Source organism: Nyctibius grandis, chromosome 1 (assembly GCF_013368605.1).
Source record: "Nyctibius grandis isolate bNycGra1 chromosome 1, bNycGra1.pri, whole genome shotgun sequence".
Taxonomy (NCBI): domain Eukaryota; kingdom Metazoa; phylum Chordata; class Aves; order Nyctibiiformes; family Nyctibiidae; genus Nyctibius; species Nyctibius grandis.
The window spans coordinates 31,824,453-31,846,452 of NC_090658.1; the positions used below are offsets into that span (position 1 = coordinate 31,824,453).

The 22,000-nt window shown below is 50.4% G+C and overlaps 1 protein-coding gene across 1 annotated transcript; it reads right to left on the reverse strand.

The window, feature by feature from the left end:
* Nucleotides 1–4,751: 4,751 nt before the first annotated feature.
* FOSL2 (FOS like 2, AP-1 transcription factor subunit) lies at nt 4,752–21,682 on the reverse strand. The gene is made up of 4 exons (XM_068413108.1): nt 21,050–21,682; nt 14,719–14,973; nt 10,966–11,073; nt 4,752–9,469 (listed from the first exon to the last, which is right to left on the reverse strand). The coding sequence occupies exons 1-4, from the start codon at nt 21,146–21,148 to the stop codon at nt 8,960–8,962; spliced, it is 972 nt and encodes a 323-aa protein (XP_068269209.1). The 5' UTR covers nt 21,149–21,682; the 3' UTR covers nt 4,752–8,959.
* Between the last annotated feature and the right edge of the window lie 318 nt (nt 21,683–22,000).

Below are 22,000 nucleotides of genomic sequence, written 5' to 3' on the forward strand. Positions count from 1 at the left end.
TGTGGCCGCTCACATCAGTAATCACCAGCATGAGCATGTGTCATCATTTGGAGCCACTGATGAATTTGCCTGAGTCTGGGAGCCCAGTTAGGGTCACAGAAAGGAGACTGGGGGCCAGGAGTAGTGTCTGTGTTCAGTTGATGGGTTGTGCCCAACCCATGAGCTCACCTAGGATCACCAGCTGTAGATCTGTGTTTACCTTTCCAGGGAACTTGAAAAACAGCTTCTGCCTGAGAGAGGAAAAATGGTAGGAGAGCCTGCAAAAAGCAAGTAGGCAACAATTCCTGGCACTGCCTGTGAACTTGGAGAGTTGTACAGTCATTTGTGGGATGCAGGCTCTAGATTACGGCCATGTAAGGCCTGTCTCCCTCTCTTCCCCCATGCTAGTCTGTGGAATGGAGCATGCAAAATAAAAAGGGAAATCTGAGACTCACACTGCGGCAGGCTGAACAGTTTACATTCTTGTCTGCCATGATATCCTCCTCCCAGCTTAGCCCTTATCTGTTTGACCTCACATAGCCAGCATCAAAAAAGCTAGTATTTAGTACAGAGGAATTCTGGAGTTCAAATGAGATAGCACTGCAAGGGGGAAAGAAATATGCTCGCAATATACTACTTCTGGACTATGTGGAATCAAAAGCAGAAATGCAGAATGGCTGAGGTTGGTAGGCACCACTGGAGAGTGTCTAGTCCACCCCTCTGTTCAAGCAGGGTCAATTAGAGCAGATTGCTCAGAGCCATGTCCAGGCAGGTTTTGAATGTCTCCAAGGATGGAGACTCCACAAACCTCCCTGGGCAACCTACGCCAGTGTTCGACCACCTTCACAGTGAAAAAGTTATTTTCATGTCCTCTATTGCAAATTGTGACCATTGCCTCTCATCCTGTCACTTGGTACTACTGGGAAGAGTCTGACCGCATCTGCTTTGCTTCCTACCCCCATCAGGTATTTACACACTTTGGTAAGATCTTCCCTGAGCCGCCTTTTCTCAAAGCCAAGCAAACCCAGCTCTCCTGGCCTCTCCTCCCATCCTTGCCCTGTCTTCAACAAGGAAAATCTTACTGAGGTGTCTTGGATCTCACTACACTGGAACACACATGAAAAAACCTTCTTTTAAACCTCAGCCTTATGAAAGTGTGCCAGCAACTTCCACCCAGGTTGATAATTCATCTGTATTGTTCCTTGTGCTGACAGTGGCCAAGCACTGCTGAGTGGGGGCCTCCCTTGTGCCACGTGAGATGGAGCAGAAAACACTGGACTCTTACAACTGAATTCAAGAGCTTGTTATGACGACACGAAACTTCAGGGGGATCAGGTCATAGACATCAGTAGGAGTAGGACCGTAAGGCGGTGTGTTTTTTCGTAAAAAACGCATAATTTGTTCCACTTCGGGGTATCTGATGCAATAACCGTGTCAGTTTTCCTCTGTCACATCCTTCCCACATGACTGGAAACATCACTTAAAACCAGCATTCTGGATGCTCTCCTTTCCCCCACACTCCCACTCTGGCTCTGCTTGCCATTAAGCTTTCTTCAGGTTTAGCACATGTTTATTCTTTCCATTGGCTGCAGAATTTCTACAGTGTTCCTGTAGCTGCTCCTGCAGCTGCTCCTGCAGATTCTAGACCAAATTTAAAAAGTTTTTTAAAAAAAAATCACCAAAAGCCTTCATCTGACAACTTGCCATCTCTGGCATGATGTATTCAGGTCACTCCTCTGGTCTTCTTGCCACAAAAGCTCTGTCCCAAGTAGGGTCTCCACCGAACATGTAACAAGACCAGGCTACCCGCACATGCTGCCTATAGAGATGAGCCAGTTCTCGGTACTCCACTAAGGAATGTGACCGTGAGGAAAGTCCAGAGATGAGTCTCACATCATGGGAAGGGGACAGGCAAAAGAGAATGGGGAGCCTCTCTTAATTCTTGTACACACTAAAGACATCATTGGGATGTATACTGATCCTGATGAGAGAGTTTTTGGTGCAGATGCCCCTCACATCCTTTCTTTGCAAAAGGAATGGGTGAGCTCTCTTCCAGCATGACACTGCCCACCCCATGGCAATACACGGATCCCTCGCTTGCTTGACGAGGTCTGGGCATCGCAGGGTGGAGGGAGAATGAGCCTGTTTCAGAAGGAGGGGAAATTCCCTATGTGAAGTGGAGATATAAAACAAGATGAGGATGTCAGGAAAAACACAATTTCCATGTCTATGTGGTAGAATTTGGCCTCCCACAATTAGAAAACTGGTGGAAAACAGTTTGCTCTGCTGTGTAATTTCATCCTTCAAAACCAAATTATAGTAACTGCTGTGGACATTCCAGTGTCTGCAAGCTAATGATGATAAAAGGCAGTCACAACCAGCCAGTGCTGGGAGGAAATCAGGTGGGAGGCCTAGCCTCGCAACCAGCATTTGCAGACAAGCAACATTAAGCCTTTTCGAAGGGCTCTGTCAGCAAACAGGAGCTTAGGGAACACTTCAGGTTGGCAGGAGGCAAGCAAGAACGTATCCTCCTGTTAGCCTTTTTTTTGGGAGGGGGCGGAGGGGGGATATGCTGCCAAAGGAGCCGGTTTGACAAAATTGAGGCTGGATGCCTCTCTGCACCAGCGTAATGGGAAAGCCCTTCATGAGGCAGGAAATCCTGGAGGCACTCCCCTTAGAGAAGGCTTGTGTGCAGTAGGAGATCAAATGTGGACTCCTCCCTGCCCGAGGCCCTGTGGAGACAGATATTAAGAGATGATGCTCTTGGGTCCTCCAGCATATTTGCTTACAATTGCCAGGCCTCCCAGAATAACTACTTTTTCCTTGAGCCCCACCAGTATGAGTGCATTTAGAAAAAGCCTCCCAAAGGCTCTCCCTCACCCCATGTCATCCTTGACCCCGTGGGGCACCCTAAGGCTGGCTCCAGCTCTACAGCCCAAACCTCCTGTGTTGACTTCACGTGAACTTTCCTACAATATAGATTCCTGACCACTGAGCTCACTTCACACAGGCACGTGCATGTATTCCCCATTCTGGTGACTGATACCTTCAGCATTCCCCATGACTTCACAAATACTTTCACACACCAGCCACGTAACTGACATCTCCAATCTTCCCCATGGCACTGTGAGAGCATAGGGGTTAAAAAAAAAAAAAAAAATAAAAAGGAGGTGGGAGGGGAGAGAGGGACAGAGACCAGCAGGAAGCCAAAGCAGACATTACTCCTAAAGAAACCCATGAGTAAGGAGCAGCTTGGCCAGCCCTGACTCACCATAGAGTCAACATCTCCTCCCCACCAACCTTTCTTTTTTTAACTTGAATATTACATCCTCCACTCCTAACCTGGTGTATCTGGGTTCCTTCCACAGCTTTTCCCAGGTGAGCAACGGAATCCCATCTTAACCCCCTTACTACCAGTGAAGCAACCATGCTCTCCACCCCACGTTTTCAGAGCAGGAGCTTTGAGTCCTTCTGGCTGAGGAGGTGGATTAAAAAAAAAAAAAGTCACCTCAGCACACATTTTCTAGCTCTATCCCTTTCTTTTTGAAGCCAAGATGAAAGGATTAATGCATTATTTGCCTTTTAGCCCAGGTGGTCTGCTCTGCTAGCCTCTGCCCCATTTACCATTGTTGCAGCCAACAGCTGTCTGGATTGCAGCTGCTCTAATGAAAGAAGCCCTGAAATGTGCTACAACCGGGCACCTGGCAGTGCTGTACCCATTTGTTCATACTGAAGGAACATGCGAGCTTTTAATTGTTCATGGCAAAGGGAGCTTTTTAATGACTTCAATTAACAGAGAGAGAACTCCAGTTAGCTCTTGCTATACAAAAGAGTGTCCACAATGTCATTAAAACAAGATTTACAAGTGTCATAACTCCCAGCAGCATAGTCAACAATACAGCTAATCATTACAACTGAGCACCAAAGGAGAAGGGGGGAACATCACACCACTGAGGAATGAGAGGAAAAGAAAGGAGTATGAGGGAGGGGAAGGTGCAGAGGAAAAAAGAAAAGTAATTTTTTCTTTTCAGTCTAAATTGATTTTATTCTACAAAATGCTACTTAGTTAAAATTGTAAAAGCAAAACCATTTTAATATGTTCTTTCTTTCATAGCAGCAAGCTTCCTCTAACAAGCTTTTCATTTTAGTGCAAATACTGTAGGCCTGTATTACAGTAAAATAACAAGAACAGAAAAGAGACACCACCAGAGAGAATGCCTCAGCACTGAGATTCGCCAGGACTGCAAGAACGATATCAAGATTACGATGAGCAAAGAAGGGTCCCAATTCAGCAGTCGCCTTTGAGAACCTCCTTGGCAGAAACTATTTCACCACAGACAAAAAAAGGAAAAACCATGATCTAAAACTTTCAAGGAAAAAAAAAAAGATAATGGTGCCCCTATTACACCCCCTTACAATGAGGATTACATTCAGTAATCCTCATGGTCGCCTATTAATCACCAAGGCTTGACTCCACCTCCAACACCCGCTTTGCAGCAGCAAAATGCTACTGATGCTTTCAATTTGCTCCCAGGAGAGTGGAATCAGAATCAGGCCCTCTATGTATCTGAGAATCTTAAAGTAGACTTTAGTGACACTAGTAACTTATCGCTCTAATAAAGATGCACTATCCCTTATTGATGTTACTTTGAACTACACAGTATATCAAGATATATACAACATTTTATCCTCTCACTGAGCAAAAACAACTGGATACCTATTTTCTACACATTTTAATATGATTTTAATATCAAGTAACCACAAACAAGAAAGTGGAATAACCCTTTAATCATACAGGATAGGAGCGGAACAATTAAGCAAAACAGGATGGGATTTTATTATTATCTTGTATTCTGAGATTTGTCCTCAACTCCACCTACTGTTCACAGAGGAATGATAATGCATCTTTAGAAACATATCTCTTTTTACAATTTATACAGACAACAACAAAACCGAGAATCTTTTATTTAAAGAATCGGAAAAAAATTATTACCCTAAAAAAAGAGGAAGATTGGAGTATTTTTAATGCTTTCTTTATTATATCCAAGTCTTGAACAGAAAAAAAAAAGATGTAAACATGATAAATAAATAAGAAATAAAATGTAGATTGTTCCCCCCACCTCTTAAAATGTTTGACTTGGCCCTCCTAATGAAAATGAACTTGTAAGTGTCATAATAATAATATTTCTTACATTTCAGAAGTCTCTTCTAGAATGGGAAAAACACAACAAAAAAAAAAAAAAAAAAGAAGCAACAACCAAACACCAGGAATGTGATTTGGGAGAATGTTAAATTAATGGCGGGCAGATCTGCTGGAGCAGGCACAAGACGGCTGCCTGCCAATAAATAATAAGATACCAGGGAGGAGGGGGGTGTCTTAGGTTTGTTTTCATTTTGTTTTTTCTTTTCATTTAGGATGAAGGCCAGGTGGATCCTACATACAGTAAGCAGCAAAATTAAAGGTTCAGATGAACTAAACAGATCATTTAAATAATAATTATAAAAACACAACAGAGAGCTACTGTCCCCAGCATGTTGGTCCCAAATCCCATCACACCACAAGCAGTTTGAGACTTACCCGGTCTCCACACCTACGAGAAAGGAATGGATGAAGGCAATGCCACACTGGGAAGGGGGAAGGAGGAACCAGGGAAAAACTGGAATGGCAAACATCACCTGGAAGCTGAATGTTTCCTTCAATGCAGCTGCTACTGCTCCTCCCAGTTTGGCATTGATTAATTTAAGATGTTATTAGAGGCTTGGTTGGGCCAGTCACTATGGGGTTGACTTAATACCAGCTGAAATTCCCTGGGCCTTTTTCTACTGACTTCAACAACTCTTGGTCAGACACTAGTTATAACAGCTCCCACATCCCCATTACACGCAGAACATGGAGACACTGTACATTTAGGAATCAGCAGGGAAGGTACTCATAGAAAATACCATTTTGGGGATGAGGAAGACAGTCAATTCCCAAAAAGCACACCAGTAAACCTGAAAAGAACGCAGGGCCAGACCAAAACAGCAGCAGAGCTCAAGTTGTACCTGTCTGCCAGAAACTAAACAAAAGTAAGGCTGATCCACAAAATACAGAAGGCAGGAGACCAGCGATCCCAACACAGACATCCTCTGAGAGATCCGAGGGACAAAACGGGCAGGGCACAAGGTATTCGGAGCTTTTTCCAGATAGTAGAAAATAATCCTCTTTTCCCCTCAGTATCACAGGACAGGAAAGGGGACTGCTCTGTCCTGTCTCTGAGAAGGTCAAGACAGGCCAGCTGACCAGGCAGCAGGCAGTGGGCAAGGGCCAGCTGCAGCTCCTTTTGGCAACGATTCAGTGAGCAAAAGCAAAGGTAGGTTTTTGTTGTCCCACTAGGAGTTAGGCTTACTCGGGTTTGAGGAGGCACCTGACTTCCTGAAACCCCTAGTAGGAATGCTCCTGATGTCCCAGAAGACAGCGATCCTGGTCAGCTGGCCTCAAAAGTAGCTGCATCGCTTTAGGATTCACCACTTGTCAATGTTGCATTCTGCCCAAAAACGGGTGGAAATGACATGCAGAGACATTTTATTGAACAGTTTTAGATTCTCAATCCAGACTGGTCCAAACAAGCATCTGGCAAAACGGAGACAGTTAGAGAAGCAGCAGTTTCACCTAAAGTGGTATCATCATCTACGTATAACCCTATAAAAACAGGATCCTCTGTGCTAACTATGGGAAGTTTAAGGTCTACTTTATGAAAAAGGAAGATATGACGTCCACGTAAGGACAAGAGAACTCCTTTACCAATTTTACTTATTGTGTAAGCTCAATTTGAAACCTCTAGCACCAGTATAGTGATGGAAGTGTTTAAGCAACAAAGAAAGAGCTTGAATCACAATCAGCTTTAAGAAGCAAAAAGATCACTCCTATCTTTCTATTTCTGGCAGGTCTGGTAAATACATGGGTTTAAAAATAACAGTAATAACGCAAAAGCAAAGCCTACCTTTAGAACCAAAGTAGCGCCCCTTTGAAATGATTCAAGGAATGGGCAGTGGCCAGGGTTTGAGGGAAGCCAGCCCTGCTGAGTAAAGGTCCAGTTCCACAAGACTGAACCCTATTAATTCCCAGTGGAGTTGGTGGGGACTGCAGCAGTTTAGCATCTCACTGGACTGGCCCTATAATTGCATATTGCATTTCTCCAGGTCCAGCCTGACCAAGAAATACCCTGGTTTCAGTTGATTAAAAAAAATATATATAAAAGAACAAGAAAATCTCACACCAAAATAAATAGCTGCCACCACAGCTTCAACAGGCAGGACCAAAGAGCTATCCCCTACACTGCCTAGCAAACTGGGCAATCCTAGTGTGCGCATGGTCATGATTTGTCATTGCCTTGACATCAACAGGAATTGAGCTTGGCTCTAAGTGGGAATAGGTTACACACATTACTGTTTTCAGTAGTGAACATCAGCGCTGGAGAGCTTGTGCCCTCTGTGAGCACTTAGTAGTAGCAGCCAAGCCCACAGGTTGGAGAAGACAAGGACCCAGGGCTAGGGGAAGAACCCTCTAATTTTTTTTTTGTCTTCAGGCCAATCAACCCCAACAAAGCCAGATAATTACAATGCAAAAAAAACAGAGGCCAAAGACTGAGATGCAAATAATGGTAATCGATCTTCCTCCACTGTCAATTTGTCGTTCATAACCAGAGGTTATCAGAAGCTCTGTTCTAGTTCAAACAGGTCATCACTTCAACCATGCCATTCCTGCCTCGTCAGGAGCACCTTGTGGCCTGTGCTGTGCTGGAGGCTGGACCACTGCCTTCCCCCCAACCTTGAAAACTGGGAATCGCTGAGCAAACAACATCCGCTAGTATCAACTGGTAGACGCGCACTGCTTTGTTTCCCAACAATGAAAAAGTCAGCAAGGATACAGCCAGCTTGTTTCACCCTCTTATCTGCTGCCAGTCTCCATCCTAGATTTATAGGCACATGGTGCCACCTCTTTTTTGGTAGCATGTTCTGCAAATATGGCCAAGGGGAGAGAAGGATTTACCAACAGGAAGAGATCAGCCTCTGAGTCAGAAGCCCTGATGGGGAGGAAGATACAATACTCCCTAGACAGCAGACAGCCCAGGAAAAGTAAACAACAAGAAGCAGCAGATTTGACATCCACCAAACTGGGCTAAAACCCTACCAAAGACACTGGTAAGTGCCAGCCCAGCAGCTTTTCTGATGCTACTTTGGCCCTGAGATGCTAACTTGTTTTATGAGGAGCCCAAGGGGATAAATATATCTACATTTTAAGAAAGAAAAGCTTCTGCATGAGCCTCCTGCTGACTCTGTTTGCTGTCTCTGCCCCAGGCCAGAGTTACCAGCTCTGCCTTTGCTGCTGAGCCCTCAGGCTCCTCTTGGTCCCCCCCCTCCCAGATCTCCCAGCCATCCCCCTCTTGCCTGGACCACCCTACATGTTTCCTGCAGCCTGTCCCAAGAGGAAAGATCCTGAAGTTCAGAGGAATTGGATGAAATGTCATGGGATCGACAACATTGGTAATTATAAGCAGAGAGAGAGAGGGAGAAAAAGAGAAGTTGTAAGATCAACTAACCAGAATGATCTAAGCACAGAGCACAACTGATTAGATCAATTCACAAAGGAAAGGGATGACTAGCAACTATCTGCAGCTCGCCTTCAGTCCTGACCAGGAGAGCTCCCCAAGTCCACTACGGCCATGAAGAGGTTTCCATAGGCAGTCCCTACAGAGGGAACATTACCCTCTCCAAACAGTCCTGGCGCATCAGTCCCACCCTTGCCATTTCCTGCCTTCAGGGAGCTGGCGTTGGTCCTCACTCTCCTTCCTGGAGCTGCAGCACTTCCCCATCCTCGTTCTTGCTGCCCTTGTGCTTGAACAATCCTGTGCCTGTCTCTAATCCCATGGAGGGTGGCTCCCCCCATGGTGCTGGGGGGGATGTAACACACTGGCAAAATGGGGGGGCCGCAGGGGGATTACAACGCCAGCAAGGTGGGAGAGTTCAAAGAATCCGAGGACTGGTCACCGCTGCTGCTGCTCCTCCGGTGAGCTTTGGAGCAGGACTCGGACGGGGAGAGAGGAGACTCCTGATCCAACACATTGGGGTAGGTGAACACCAAGTTGGAGGAGCCAGGAGTGATGGCTGGTGTTGAGGTCACCACAATGGGAGTGTTGAGTGCCTCCTCCCCATAAAAACCTCCAGCAATGCTGATGGGCTTAATGACAGACCTCTGAGCTTTGTCAAGGACCAAAGAGGAAGATGGGATCTCTTCCTCGACAGGCTCCTGCTTCACCACCACCGCTCCACTTGCTCCAGTCCGAACGCTCTGGAGGCTGCTGGATGGTGGGCTCCGACGTTCCTCAGGGCTGATTTTGCACACAGGGCTGTGAGCCACCAGCATAAACTCCAGCTTCTCCTTCTCCTTCTGGAGCTCAGCAATCTCCTTTTGCAGCACTGACTTCTCCTCCTCCAGCACTTCAGTTTCCTGCAGACAAAAGGGGAATAAGTAAGTATCAGAGGCTCTAGAACTGCTCCTCACCTGGAACACGGCCATCAAGTCCATTTCCCATCTGGCATGGGCAGATACACCCCAGATTCTTCAAGAGCCAAGCAGGCATCAGGTCATTGCCAGCTGAGCTCTTGTGTTTCATGTGTTTACCAGTAGGCTACTCCCAAACTTCACTGATCTAAGGGTTATAAATAGTCTTCTCGTGAGCTTGCCTTAATTTTCACATGGCCAGGTTCTACCACTCTGTCTTGGCCTGTTACTTCACTCTTCTCCCTTGCTGTCTGCCTGACGGACACCTTAGCAGAGTGGACTCAGATCTCCTGCCATCATTTTTTGTGTTAGTCACATTCTTTTCACTTAGACAGAGGTAGTGTCCAGCAATCTCTATAAACTGTTTCCATTTTCTTTCTGTAGCGCATATTCCAGATTAGGTCTCACACTTGCCTGACTCTTGCACAAAGGGCTAACGCTTTCATCTCCACTGGATCATCCCTTGATGCATCTGAGGATTAATACGTTTACCTTTCCCATGGTCACATCACACTGATGGCTCGTAGTCAACCTGTGAGCAATTAGTACCTTCCTGTGTGCGGAGCTCACCATTTCACAAAGAAGTCACCCTCAGTCCTTCAGGATATGACCTTTGCACTCCCCTCACTTCTATTACTTTAGTCATAACAATCCTTAAATTCTTCCTATAGGATGTCCTGCCTCCCCTACACTGAGAATACCTCCAGAATTTGAGTCAGCAACACATTTCACTGGTGTGCTCTCACCGCTGCTGCTGCACTTGTTAATAAGATCATCAAATAAAACCAGCCCTAGGCTGCTTCTTGAGCAGGAGCGCTGGAGCCTTCCCTCCAGCCTCTTTCAACACAACCCAGCCTTGCCTCCTCTTAAGCCAATCCCTTACCCATCCCATGGTTCTTGTGCTCATCCTACCTTCTCCAGCTTAACTAGTTATTTCCCCTGTGGCATCAGACCACAGGTCTCTGCGGTGCTTCCTTTGTGCAGAAAATCAGTTACCGCCACCAAAGAAAGGTTAGCCTAAAGGATGTAGCTTTGATAGGTATACATAACGTCTGCCTTGTTTTCTACTGCTTTCAGGTGATCCTACCATATTCAATGCTTTTGTCCTTAAAGCCTGCCTTTGAGGCACAGAGCATCTTTATTTCCACTTATGGAGGGAGACCAGAGGTAGGGAGACTCACGCTAGTTGGGAGGCTAGAAGGGAAGAGAGCTCCTAGGACATTTTGGGCAGTCAGCAAGGGGAATTTAGGCTCCTGAGCTCCAGGCCTGAGCCCTCATCACCGTTGATGTAGGAGCAGTGCCACTGGGCAGCCTTGGAAGGGGAAGGCAGCATGCGTTTTGCAGCATCTTCCTCGAACATGCTATTGGAGTAAGAGCAATGCCCTTCAAGCTGGTCCAAAGGCCAGGCAACAAGGAAGGAGAAACATATGCAGCTCACGTACCGCCTGGAGTTTCTCTGTTAGCTCTCGACGCCTGTTACGACACTTAGCAGCTGCCAGCTTGTTCCTCTCTCTCCGGATCCTTCGCTTCTCTTCTTCCTCGGGCGACAGCTGTGGGCAAGTGCCAAGAAAACCCACAATCAGATCTGAGCAAGGCATTCCTTGAAGTTTGTGAGGATTTAACCGCAATGCAAAGGAAAAAGGCCTGATCCAGCAGGATGCTGAGCACTCCCCCTCTTCACTGATGTCAGCAGAAGATGAAAGCGCACAGTATGTCTGCCTGCACCGGGTCTTAGCAGAAGGGTGAGGAGAAGATGGAGCGGGGAGCAGGGGGAAGATTGTGAAAGAGGACAGTGAATCTGCACCAAGGCCAAACAGATAAAAGATGCTCTGATTGTTTCACAACTTGGGTGGTACGTTAAGCAAAACCAGAGCACGATGTTGTAAGTGCCTCTTTCTTGAAAGAAAATATCTGCTGCTTCCCACACAAAAATAGTTGCTAGCTTGAAGGTCGGGGATGGGGTGGAGGGGGAGACAGGGAAATCAGCAGAGCTCCCATGAAGTCCGTGAAGCAACAATGATTTATACCACCCAAAAATCTGACCTCAGATTTTCGAGCACTCAACGAGATAACACACTGTGCTTCTTGCATCAGCAGGCAAGGCTCCAGTGATATCAAGGGCTTCCTGAGGCCAGCTGACATCCTCACTGATGTAAATCAGGACCAATTCCATAGAAACCCATCGAGCCACACTCTTGCAAAACCAGAGGAAGTGAGCAGGAGCCCACAAGATCTGGTCAAGTCCAGCCTAGCTTTTAGGGTTTGAGACGAGGTTTTACAAATCCCAGCAGCGGCAGATAGGCTTGCACCACTGCTGAGGCCGGGGAGCTGGTACAGCAGTGCATGCAGAAGGCCAGCACGGCCTGGCTCACCGCTGCGGCACACGGCGCGCAGGAGCTGGTGCAAAGAGACCGCCGTGGGGATTCACAGCCCGTGGTTGGCCATGCATCCTCCTCTGCTGCGGACTGACCTCGTGCCCTGTGCTTCAGCCTCACTGGGCCGACGTGCGCTGCAGGGGCTTTGGCCTGGTGACTGCAAACAAAAGTGAAACGAGCACCCTGCAAAGCACATGTCAGATCTCACACAGTGACAGCAGAGAATGGAAAGAAAAACCTTTTCATAAAAGCTTTCAGTTTTAATATCTTCAGAGGCTGTCAAAATCGCAAACAAGACATTCACCCTTTTACTATATTTTCTTTTTGGTGTTAGTTTTACTCTAACCTCATTCTGGTTTGTTTTGGTTTGCTTTATTTCCTTAATTTCGATCTTTGCAGTTTCAGGGAGTTTACTTCAGCCTCGGGGCATTCCCCTCACTCGGTTCTTCTTTTTTTTTCAGAATCCGGGCTGTGCCTGCCATTTCACCTGCCCCCGGACGCACACTGAGCAACACAAGCACTTCTAGGACTCCAGGACACAGGCTTTGGGCCTGAAAGCTTTGCCATCAGCAGATCACAGCGCTCCATCTCGGGGTGGGGGGTACCTCCACCCTGCTGGGCAGCAGACAGTGGGGCTTTGGCATATTCTCCCCCAATAAGGAGCCCCCACGGGCACCACTCTTCCCAGTACAGCTCTGCCTGCTCACTTGCCAGCCTGTATGTGTGCAGGGTAAAAATGTATTTGCACACAAATATCCGCAGTATGGCAAAGCTTTAAGCACGCACACAGATTCTGTGATGACTTGGGGCCTCTGCGTACAGTTTTCAAGAGCCCTTTCATGCTTCAGAAGCACAGACCCCATTTAAATGTGTTGACATCGAAATTTCTCCTCCCAGGGCCTTTGGTCATTTTAAAATTATCTGCCTCAGAGGCTATGCTTCGCAAAAATCTCATAGATGGGGCTGAAGCCCCTAATCTGGACGTGCTTAACATTATACCGGGTCTAAAAAGGAATATTCTGTCAGCGGTTGCTGGATTTGTTTGAAAGCAGTTGGATTTGGCACTCTTCGTGCCCCTGCTGTACGCGTTATCTGTAGTTTGTCCAAGCCCAATACGTGCATTCGCTGGCAGAAGCGATCATCAAAACAGGCTCTTTTCATAAAGCGTTACACAATGTTTTCCAAAAAGGCACTCCGATGCGGTGTTCAAAGCACCAACAGAGGAAACCTGAGCCAAAGAGCCATGGTAAAGCGCCCGGGTACTGCCTTAGCATGCGCCTAATCAAAAGGACTTGGCTTTGAATGACCCACAATGAACGGCTTGCAAACAAGCCACAGGCCAGGAATTGCTTGGCAGGCATCCTTCAGCAAATAACTCTGAACAACAAATAAAGCGGAGAATATGGTGATCTCTTCACGGCCAATTTGTGAACACAGAGGCAGCATTTGTCAAACAAATTAGTTGTTACTAATTATTCCCCCAGTTCTCGTGAGAGCTTCCCTGGCTTTGGACACCAGCCCTGCACGCAGGGAACCGGGAGGTAGCTCCAGCTGGTGGAAAGGGCTGGCACGTACCCGAACCACCACGGCTGCCCCATTCTTCCTCCCAAAAACGGGTCCTCAGTGCACCCATACCAGCTCCCCGCACAGAGGTGCGGCTCACTCCGGACAAGTGACTTTAACCCCTTCCCTATCTCTTAGGTCCAAACCAGACAGCGACTCCACATAAAATAATCAGACTGTGAATCAAAACAGATGACGTGGAAGTAAAAGTAGGGCTGGTGAGTCTTATTAGAAACAGATCTCATGCAATAGTGCGTGCTCATGTACCGAGGGTGCGCAGTGCGTCTCGTTACGCTGCTCTGCAGCGACTCACGCCACTGCTGCTTGGGAACAATTCAGGGAGATCTAGATTATTCAGATTTTTTTTAAAAAAAGAAATCAGCCTAGCAATGTGGATAGCTATTCACCAGACAGCCCTGGAGAAGGCTGTTTCTTACTAAGAGATTGACAGGGCTGAAAGGATTTCCAGAGGACAAGATGCGTGCATCTAGTCCACCGCCCTGCCCCAGCACTGGATACAGAATCCTGGCTCAGTAATCCCATCAGGAGGCTGAGCACAGGGCAGCAGTGGTACAAGCCACCCCATCCCAGCTAGGAGAATGCCAGAGTTGGGAGCAGAAAAATCTCTGCTTATGGGATCCCCACCTCACTGCTGTAAAGAGATGAAGCGATTGCATGTTTGTAGTGGGAAGGTGGATTTAGACCCCAGACATCCAGAAGGCCCTTGCTACTAGAGTCGAGGTGCTTTGGGGAAGCTGTTCCTCTCTGCACGATGCTGGCTGGTACTGGTGGTATCACCAAAAAGTGAGACTGGAGCAGCACTAGCTGCCACAGAACAGCTATAAAGCACTGGCTGATGTAATTTGGGTGTCAGATTTGTAAAGGACCTACGTAAAATCTCCTCTGCTTGCTCAGAGGTTTCCTTCTGCCTGGAGTGGCAGAGACACTCAAACTGAAACCCAGGGCTCGACTTCAGAGTTTCACCTGCTTTTGAAACCGAGCCGCAACGCGGCCCTGTGGTGCGAAGCATTTGATGGAGATTGGGTAAGTCTCGCTGTAAGATGAGGAAACAGCAATAAAATCACCCTCCAGCTTACACCCTACGTCACCTGGAGAAACCCCAGCACCTGTACAGCGCAGGGGACAGACCTCAGCACTCCCCCGTGGGGCCAGGAGATTACAAGAGAGGGCGGGGGGGGGGAATCTCTGTACGCCTGTTTTCGAGGCACCCCCAGCTGCTCTCCCCGCCGTGGTTACCTGCTCATCTCTTCGTCTCCGTCCCACTGTGGTCCCGATGGTTTTGATCACACCAGGTCGCTGAAGGGCCGTGTGTCCGGCCACTGAAGACAGCGGGGGCAGCGGATGGCTGTAGGGGTGTGAGCGAGAGTAAGGGCTTGACATGGAGGTGATGACGGTGGGCTGGACCATCCACTGCAGGTCTTGGCTGGTTGTGATGGCGTTGATCGTGGGGATAAAAGCACTGCCTGATCCTGGCATATCTACTCGAAATTTCTAGGAGGAAACGCAGGGGAGAAAAGGGAGAGAGAGAAGAAAAGAAAACGTCAATGAAAGCAGAACATAAGTGGTTACTCAGAAACCAGCCGGGCCCTCAGGAGCGGCACCAGTGAGGATCAAAGCAGCACCCAAAGCAAAGGCACCGGCTGCGGATGCCTGTGCAGCATCCCAGCCTGCCCCTGCCCGCCGCAGCCCCCCGAGGAAGGTGCTGGGCTCAGGCACTTCCCCTCCGGAGCAGCCCTGCCCTCTCTCAGCCCCCTTCCTCATCCGCCCCACAGCTCCCCAGTATCCCCTACACCAGCCTCCCCTCCCGGGCAGTGTCCCCACCACCACCACCTCCTTCCTGTGCCCACCGCTCCTTCTGGCGTGGAGTGAAAGGGGAATTAAGGAGTTTCTAGAAAAACACTTCTCTGCCAGTCCAAAGAAAAGGAAGAGAAACTTCAATTCTGAATTGCTGTTACGAAGCAGAGCAAAGCCTTCTTCTACCAAAGGATTCCCCTGAAATTTGGGCTCAGTCCACGAGGGTTTGGTACAGCAAGAAGAGCAGCTTGCTTCTCGTTCAGGGGTTCTGTACTTGCTGCACACACAGCACAAGCAACCCAGCCCCGGGACGGTTACGTATATGTATTTTAATAGCAGCCTATAAAATAGGTCTTAGGATTCAGATCGGACAAGTTCCCTGCAGCTCTCTGCGCTGTCTAGACAAAACAAGGCAGCAGTAAAACCAAGGCAGCAGGTAATGATCTCCTCCAAAATACATGTACACCTTGTTTCAGACAGAGGTAAATCCATCTGGATAATATGCTGGCACTGAACTGCAAGGAAAACAATTGCTTGTCCCCGGAGGGGGAAGCAGGGGAGAAAGAATGCTTTTGTCTATGCAGAGCTCCTTCAGGAGGCTTTCGATGGTTAGGCTCTGTTTTACAGACAGACATGCCTTGCTCCAGCAATCACTGTGCAAGGGATGGCGCCCGTAGGACCAGCAGCCGCCACTACCATCGATTTGTAAGCCATGAAACGATCCCGTGAAAAATGCACATTCTTGGGTCAACAAACTAGGCTTCCTAGAGAAGCGAGAGCCCTTGCATCAGCCTGACCTCAGCTCAGGTAAGCGTCCCAGATAAGGGACAGCACTTCAACACAGATTTCCTTTTCAGGGTGTGCCTAGTCAAGCACCTTAAGTGCTTTGTTAAACCAAGGCTACTGCAAATAGTATTTCACATTCTGATAACTACAGCATTTCGGGCCAGTATTAGCCATAATAAGTCCAGTTGATAACACCTGGAGACCAGAAGATCCAGTCTGAATACTGACAAATGCCAAATTAGAGCTTTGGACAGCTCAAAATCTAGCAAGAAAGGACAAGAGAAGGAAGGAGTGAATCAAGTTAAGGAGGTGGAGAAATTATACAGAAAGGATGACACTGGCACCAAGACCTTGGCAAAAGCCCCACCAGAACCTCAGAGATTCACTTGGAGCTCGGGTCCAGCACAGCCTCAGCATACTCCACATTTCAGAGTGCATGCCATCTTTGTGACCTCTCCCAATTAACTACAGAGGGCCAGAGCTGCAAACTGTCAACACTACAGAGCAATTTGCAGGCACTAATCCCCTCCTTTGCTCTGCCCAGTGTAGGTTGTGGCCACATGGCACAGGAGAGGGTGGATGCCTTGGTGGCTCCACAACCATAACACTGTAACAAAGGGATCTTAACCTCGCAGAAGGGAGGGAGGTCAAGACTAGTTAAGCCACAGCTGCTCAGGAGACGCAAGTTCCTCTTCCAGCTCCACAAGTGGCTTCTACCACGACCTTTGCCTACTTGTGCCACCATCCCTCCTGTACCCAAAAAAGCAGAGAAGACAAACTCCTGTCGTCTTTGCGGGGACACTAGAAAGCTGTGGCTGCAAAACGTACTGAGATCTTCTGGTGCTTTGCTGTGCAAAGACACCATTTGCATTCCAGAGGAAAAAACTTTTGCAGCAGTGCCACATTACTGCAGCCTCCAACACCCAACGACCTGCTAAAGATTCCCATCAGAGTTTGGGAGGCTCAGACCCACCGCCAAATCAGCCACATAAGATACAAGTGTCTGACACAAAGACCTGGCTCTGAGTTATTGAAGAAGTGACTACACCACTTGCAGTCACTCTTGTATACATATATACACACTTTTGTGTATATATATAAGGACCCTTCTCTGACACTAGTGGACGCCTCCTGGACAGTGAAGGGGAGCCGCTCAGTTCAGCCACAGCCCTCGGCAGCTCCACGGTGCTTGCTTGCAGACCCAGGGAAGAGACCAGTCAGACTGCAGTCCCTGTTTGCGCCACGCTCCACCTCTGTCACCAGCTTCCTTTCTAATCCCTTGAAATACCTTTAGAAATTCCCCAAACCTGTGTTCTGTATTTTTCCCAGTAAGCAGTACTTTTCCTAGATAACTAATTAAGGGACATGCTGCTGTGACAGTCTGAGTCTTCGGGTACGGGGTGCTCAGGCCACTGCTGGGTTTTACAGGCATTGCTTCCTGACGGGTCAGGCTTTCCCCACACACCTCGCTTTCCCTGCTAGGACACTGCGATCAGCTTTGCTGTGCCAAAATGCTGCTGGCCCCACACACTCTGCCCGGTGGCCGTCAGCTCTGACCCCTGGGACACTGTTGGTTTCAGTGGCAGGCCCCGAATTCCCTGCCACCTCCCCTGCACAGTCCCTTTGGGAACCGGCCTTCTCACTTTGGAGCTCCAGACCTTTCCCCAGACTGCAGCCCCAACTTTGCTCCCCTTTCAGAGAAGTTCAATCCCCTGGCAGCACCGCCTGCCCTCACCCATCTCCCCTTTCTCCTCTTTCCAGACCCCCTCACGCCATTTCCTTGCCCAGGACACCCGCAGCTCTCCTCTCCTGACCTGGGAGAGGCTCCTGGAGGCAGCTTTCTGCCAGCTCTCGGTTCTCCTTATCTACGAGGAATTCAAAGCGCTACAGAAAAGATGAGGCGATAGCCAGATTGCAGGGCTACACACGCTGCGCACGCTCAGCCACGAAGCCACTGCTCTCCTCCCAACCCAAGCAACATGCAGATGGAGGTATCATTAAAAAAAAACAACAACTAAACAGCAAACAGAAAGAGTCCTGTTATTAAGAGTGCCAAGAACTCAAGAACAAAATATAGGGTTGGAGAGGAACCTCCCCTGATCCATAGTCAAGGGAATCTCCAGCAAGTCCTGCCACGGGCAGGGACAGGCTGCATTAGCAGGTCACAACTTAGGTGCACAGGCAGCACGGGAACATTTCAGGCTTTGGCTCCGTGGTTCCCTTCTCCATCTTAACAAGGAGTTTCTATACCGCACTCTGTTGCGTCTCCACTCCCCTCTGGACCTTCAGTTACACCTGTAACTGCAAGCGCTGAGCAGCATCGGAAACTGGTCCGGAAAAGGGTACAATGACCATGGGAATACAACAAACTCAATAACAAAAGCACCAAAAAAACACCCAGAGGATCTTTGACAATACAGAGCGTATAGGCTATATCCTATAATAAACACAAGGCCCCTGACAGCTCTCCCATGTTGAACGTCTCCTAAAAGGAAAACTGGACACAGTGCTGGGATATCTGAGGGGAGTCGGCCAGTCTGAAGGAGTACACAAACTCTTCCCATTAAAGTCTATGTTTACCACATGGCAAGTCAGTGATTAGGAAAATAGCATGACACGCAACTTAAAAGAAAAATGTTCCAGTGCTGCGTTGTATGGGAAAAATAATTAAAAAGCATCAAAGTTTTGGCTCAGAGACACAGTTTCCACTTAAACATGTGACCAATGCATCTTTTATTGCTTTGGGAAGGAAAAAAAACCCAAAACTGAAGAAAAAATTTCTACAATGCATATTTTCTGTAGCGATAAAACTCTGCAGATCTCTGTAGACCAGAATCAGCAGAACAGCCCGACTGCTAGGGTAAAGGCAACGCTTACATTTGATCCTAATCTACAACATCTGTAAGGATCAAGGGAAAGACGACGCACAAGGCCTTGAGAAATCTCTCGGATTCTTAAAGAAAACATTTATGTTCTCGCTAAGTCGGCATCCTGCTCAAAGCCCCGTTTCAGATAGTAGCCCTAGAAACCGGGCTCTGGCACCCGTATCAAACGCCACGCACACCAGCTGCCTGGGGAAGACACGCAGCCCCAGAAAATAAAAAGGGGAAAACCCAGTTATCGGTCAGACCTCGATCAGTCAAATATTAAGCGACGCTGGAGTTTCATGACCTCCTGCAACAAGTGCTTGAATTCAGCGCAGCCGCTGAATCAGAGGAGGAAAGGGAGAGCGAAGGATTTGCAGCTTGCCGGGCGTTTCCAGCTTCTCAGCCCCCCTTCCCGCTCCCCCACCTTGTCCTGGCGTTTACTGTAAAACAAGGGAATAAGCTGGAGCCGAGCTGCAATCCCTGGAAGCCCCGGGCCGCAGCCCGCAGAGGGCACCAGCGAGATGCGGTTGGGGCGGGCGGGGAGCGGCGGCGAGTCATTTCTGGTAAAACTTCTTTAATGTGAGGAATGTCACGGGCTGGTACGGTTGGCAAAGTTTAAGACTGGACTTTTTTTTCTGGTTTGTTTTTTTTTTTTTAACGATCCTATGATTTTTTGATGCGAAGACGGCAATGTGCTCACGCTGCCAGTTCGCTCGTACAAGCCACACAAGAAATAATAATACTGGGGGGGTGGGGGGGAGTCCAACTCTGAAAAAGCAAGAAAAGAGCGAGGCTGGGCCAGCTGATGTAAACAAGTTATGAAATAACCCAGGTTTGTATAACTGGCCCGATTGTGTAATGCCTTCCCCAGAAGCGGTGGATTTAGTCGCTGTAGGCATATCAGCCATTCCGAGATGTTTTCTTAGGAAAATGAAAAGAGGAAAAAAAACACCCTCAAACCGCCCGACTAGCCTTTTAGGTCCGTGAATTCACGCCGCTTCCCCAGGAACTATCTCCCGTTCCTGCCGCGCCGCCCGGCAGCGGCAGCCGGCGGAGGGTGGGGGGGCAGCGCCGGCCGGCGCGGGGAGCGCTGCGGCGGGTCCCCGGGAAACTCCCGCCGGGGAAAAAGCCCTCTCAGCAGCCGGAGAGCGGCCGGCGGCGCCCGGGAAAGCGAAGGAGCAGCCGGGCAGAGCAAAGCGGCAACGCCGCCGGCCTTTGAATCTCACCGGTGGGAGAGGCAAAAATAATGTCACCGCCACGGAGCCAAAGTTTGGGGCGGGGGGGGCGGTGTGCGTGTGTGAGAAGCGGGGAAGACCACTTTAGACGCTTGAAAAAGCTAGAGCCCACTTCAAGCCATCCCCTGCGCCTTTTACGGTGGCTGCAGTAGCGCCTTGAAAGTAACTCAGGCGGCACTTCCCCAAGTCCCGGGGAAGACGCCCGAGCCGGTGCGAGTGCCCGAGTGCCCGGGAAGGGGCAGTGAGCGGCGGGACAGCGGAGCTCCCGACGAGAACAAAAGCAGGAAGGAGGAAGAGTCAGATGCGCCCGTGTATGTGCGTTACCGGCCTCGGAAAGCAGCTGCCCAGAGAAGCCCCGTGATTTCCGAGCTGGCCCCAGCCCGCCGCTGCGGCGGGTCCCCGGGCAGCAGCCGGGGGCTCCCCACCGACACCCGCGGGCCCCGCTGTACCTGGGGCCGGGGCGGCAGAGGCAGCCCGCCGGACGCTTCCTCGCCGCACGTCCCCCCCTCGGGGCAGGCTGCTGCCTCCCACGACACCCCTGGTCCCGGGTGGGCACCCCCGGCCCCGAGCAGAGGGGGGGCTCCGCTCAGCGTCCCTCCCGGAAGGGTCGCGGCACTCGCTCCGGGGCAGGCAGGCAGGGGGGGGAAGAGGAGGGAAGGAAAGCGGCGGTGCCTCGCCGGGAGCGACGGGACGGGACGGCGGCTGCGGGCAGCCCGCGCCCCGGCACCGCCTGCGCCCCCACGGACGGCGCCTCTCCGCCGGGCGCCCGCGCCTTCACCGCGGAGGAAGCGCCGCTCCCCGGGCGTGGCGGTGAACTCCCGTGCCGGGAGCGCTCGCAGCCGTCCCCGGAGGGAGCGGGGGGAGAGGGGCAGCGCCCGTCCCTACCTGATGGGCTGCGCCGCTGGAGTAGGTCTCGGGATGTCCCGGGGAGCCGCTGCTGCCTCTGGAGGAGGTGTCGAAGTTCCCGGGGTAGTCCTGGTACATGGTCCGAGGTCGGGCCGGGGGAGCCGCGTCCCCGCCTTCCCGCACCGACACCCGCCGCTCCCTCGCCGTCTCCCCGCCCCCTTCGGCTCTTGCCTTTCGCCTCCCAACGCTCGCCGAGGAAAGGGGGGGAAAAAAAAGGCTTTGGAGGGGGGAGACGGGGTAAAAAAGGGAGAAAAAAGATAGAAAAACAATAATCAAATAATAAAAGAGGCTCAAGCGGCAGCGAAGCGCCGTCGGGACGGGACGGGAGGCGCAGGCAGCGTGCGCGCCGATGTCCTCCCTCCGCGCTCCACGGTGAAACTTGCTCCGCCGGCGGAGCGGTCCCGGGGCCCCGGGGGCTGCAGGCGGAGCGGTTCTCCTCCACCCGCCTTCCTCCCCCCTCCTCCTTACACCTTTCACCACCACCGGCCGCCCTCTTTTCCCGTCGCGGGGTGACTCAACCGAGTCTTAACACCCCGCGGCTCCCCGCACGGTAACAGGCGAACGGGAGCTCCGCGCTCACCCGGCGGGGTGACTCAGAGCAATGGCATCGCCGCCCCCCCCTTCCCGGCCTGCGCTCCCTTATTATCCGCCCGCCGCACCATGTGCACTCGCACACGTCAAACCCGCGGCGCACCGGCCCCACCTTGCCAGCGCGGAACCTCCCACCTGCTGCCGCCGCCGGGGGGGGCGGGACGGGGAGGGGGGGGAACCGCGTCCGCCTCCGCCGCACCGCCCCCGCCGCTCCGCCCGCCCCGTCCGAACCCGCGCGGAGCGCGGTCCGGACGGGGCGGGCGGAACGGCGGGGGCGGTGCGGCGGCGTATTCCCGTCAAGCCCCTCCTTTCTCCCCCCCCGCCCTACTTGGTCCCGTC

Coding starts and splice junctions, on each gene's coding strand:
- FOSL2 (XM_068413108.1), bottom strand. CDS start 21,148: ATGTACCAGGACTACCCCGGGAACTTCGACACCTCCTCCAGAGGCAGC. Junction 14,974..21,049: donor CCAGCGGCGCAGCCCATCAG/GTAGGGACGGGC, acceptor GTTTCCTCCTAG/AAATTTCGAGTAGATATGCC. Junction 11,074..14,718: donor GGAGACGAAGAGATGAGCAG/GTAACCACGGCG, acceptor ACTTGCCCACAG/CTGTCGCCCGAGGAAGAAGA.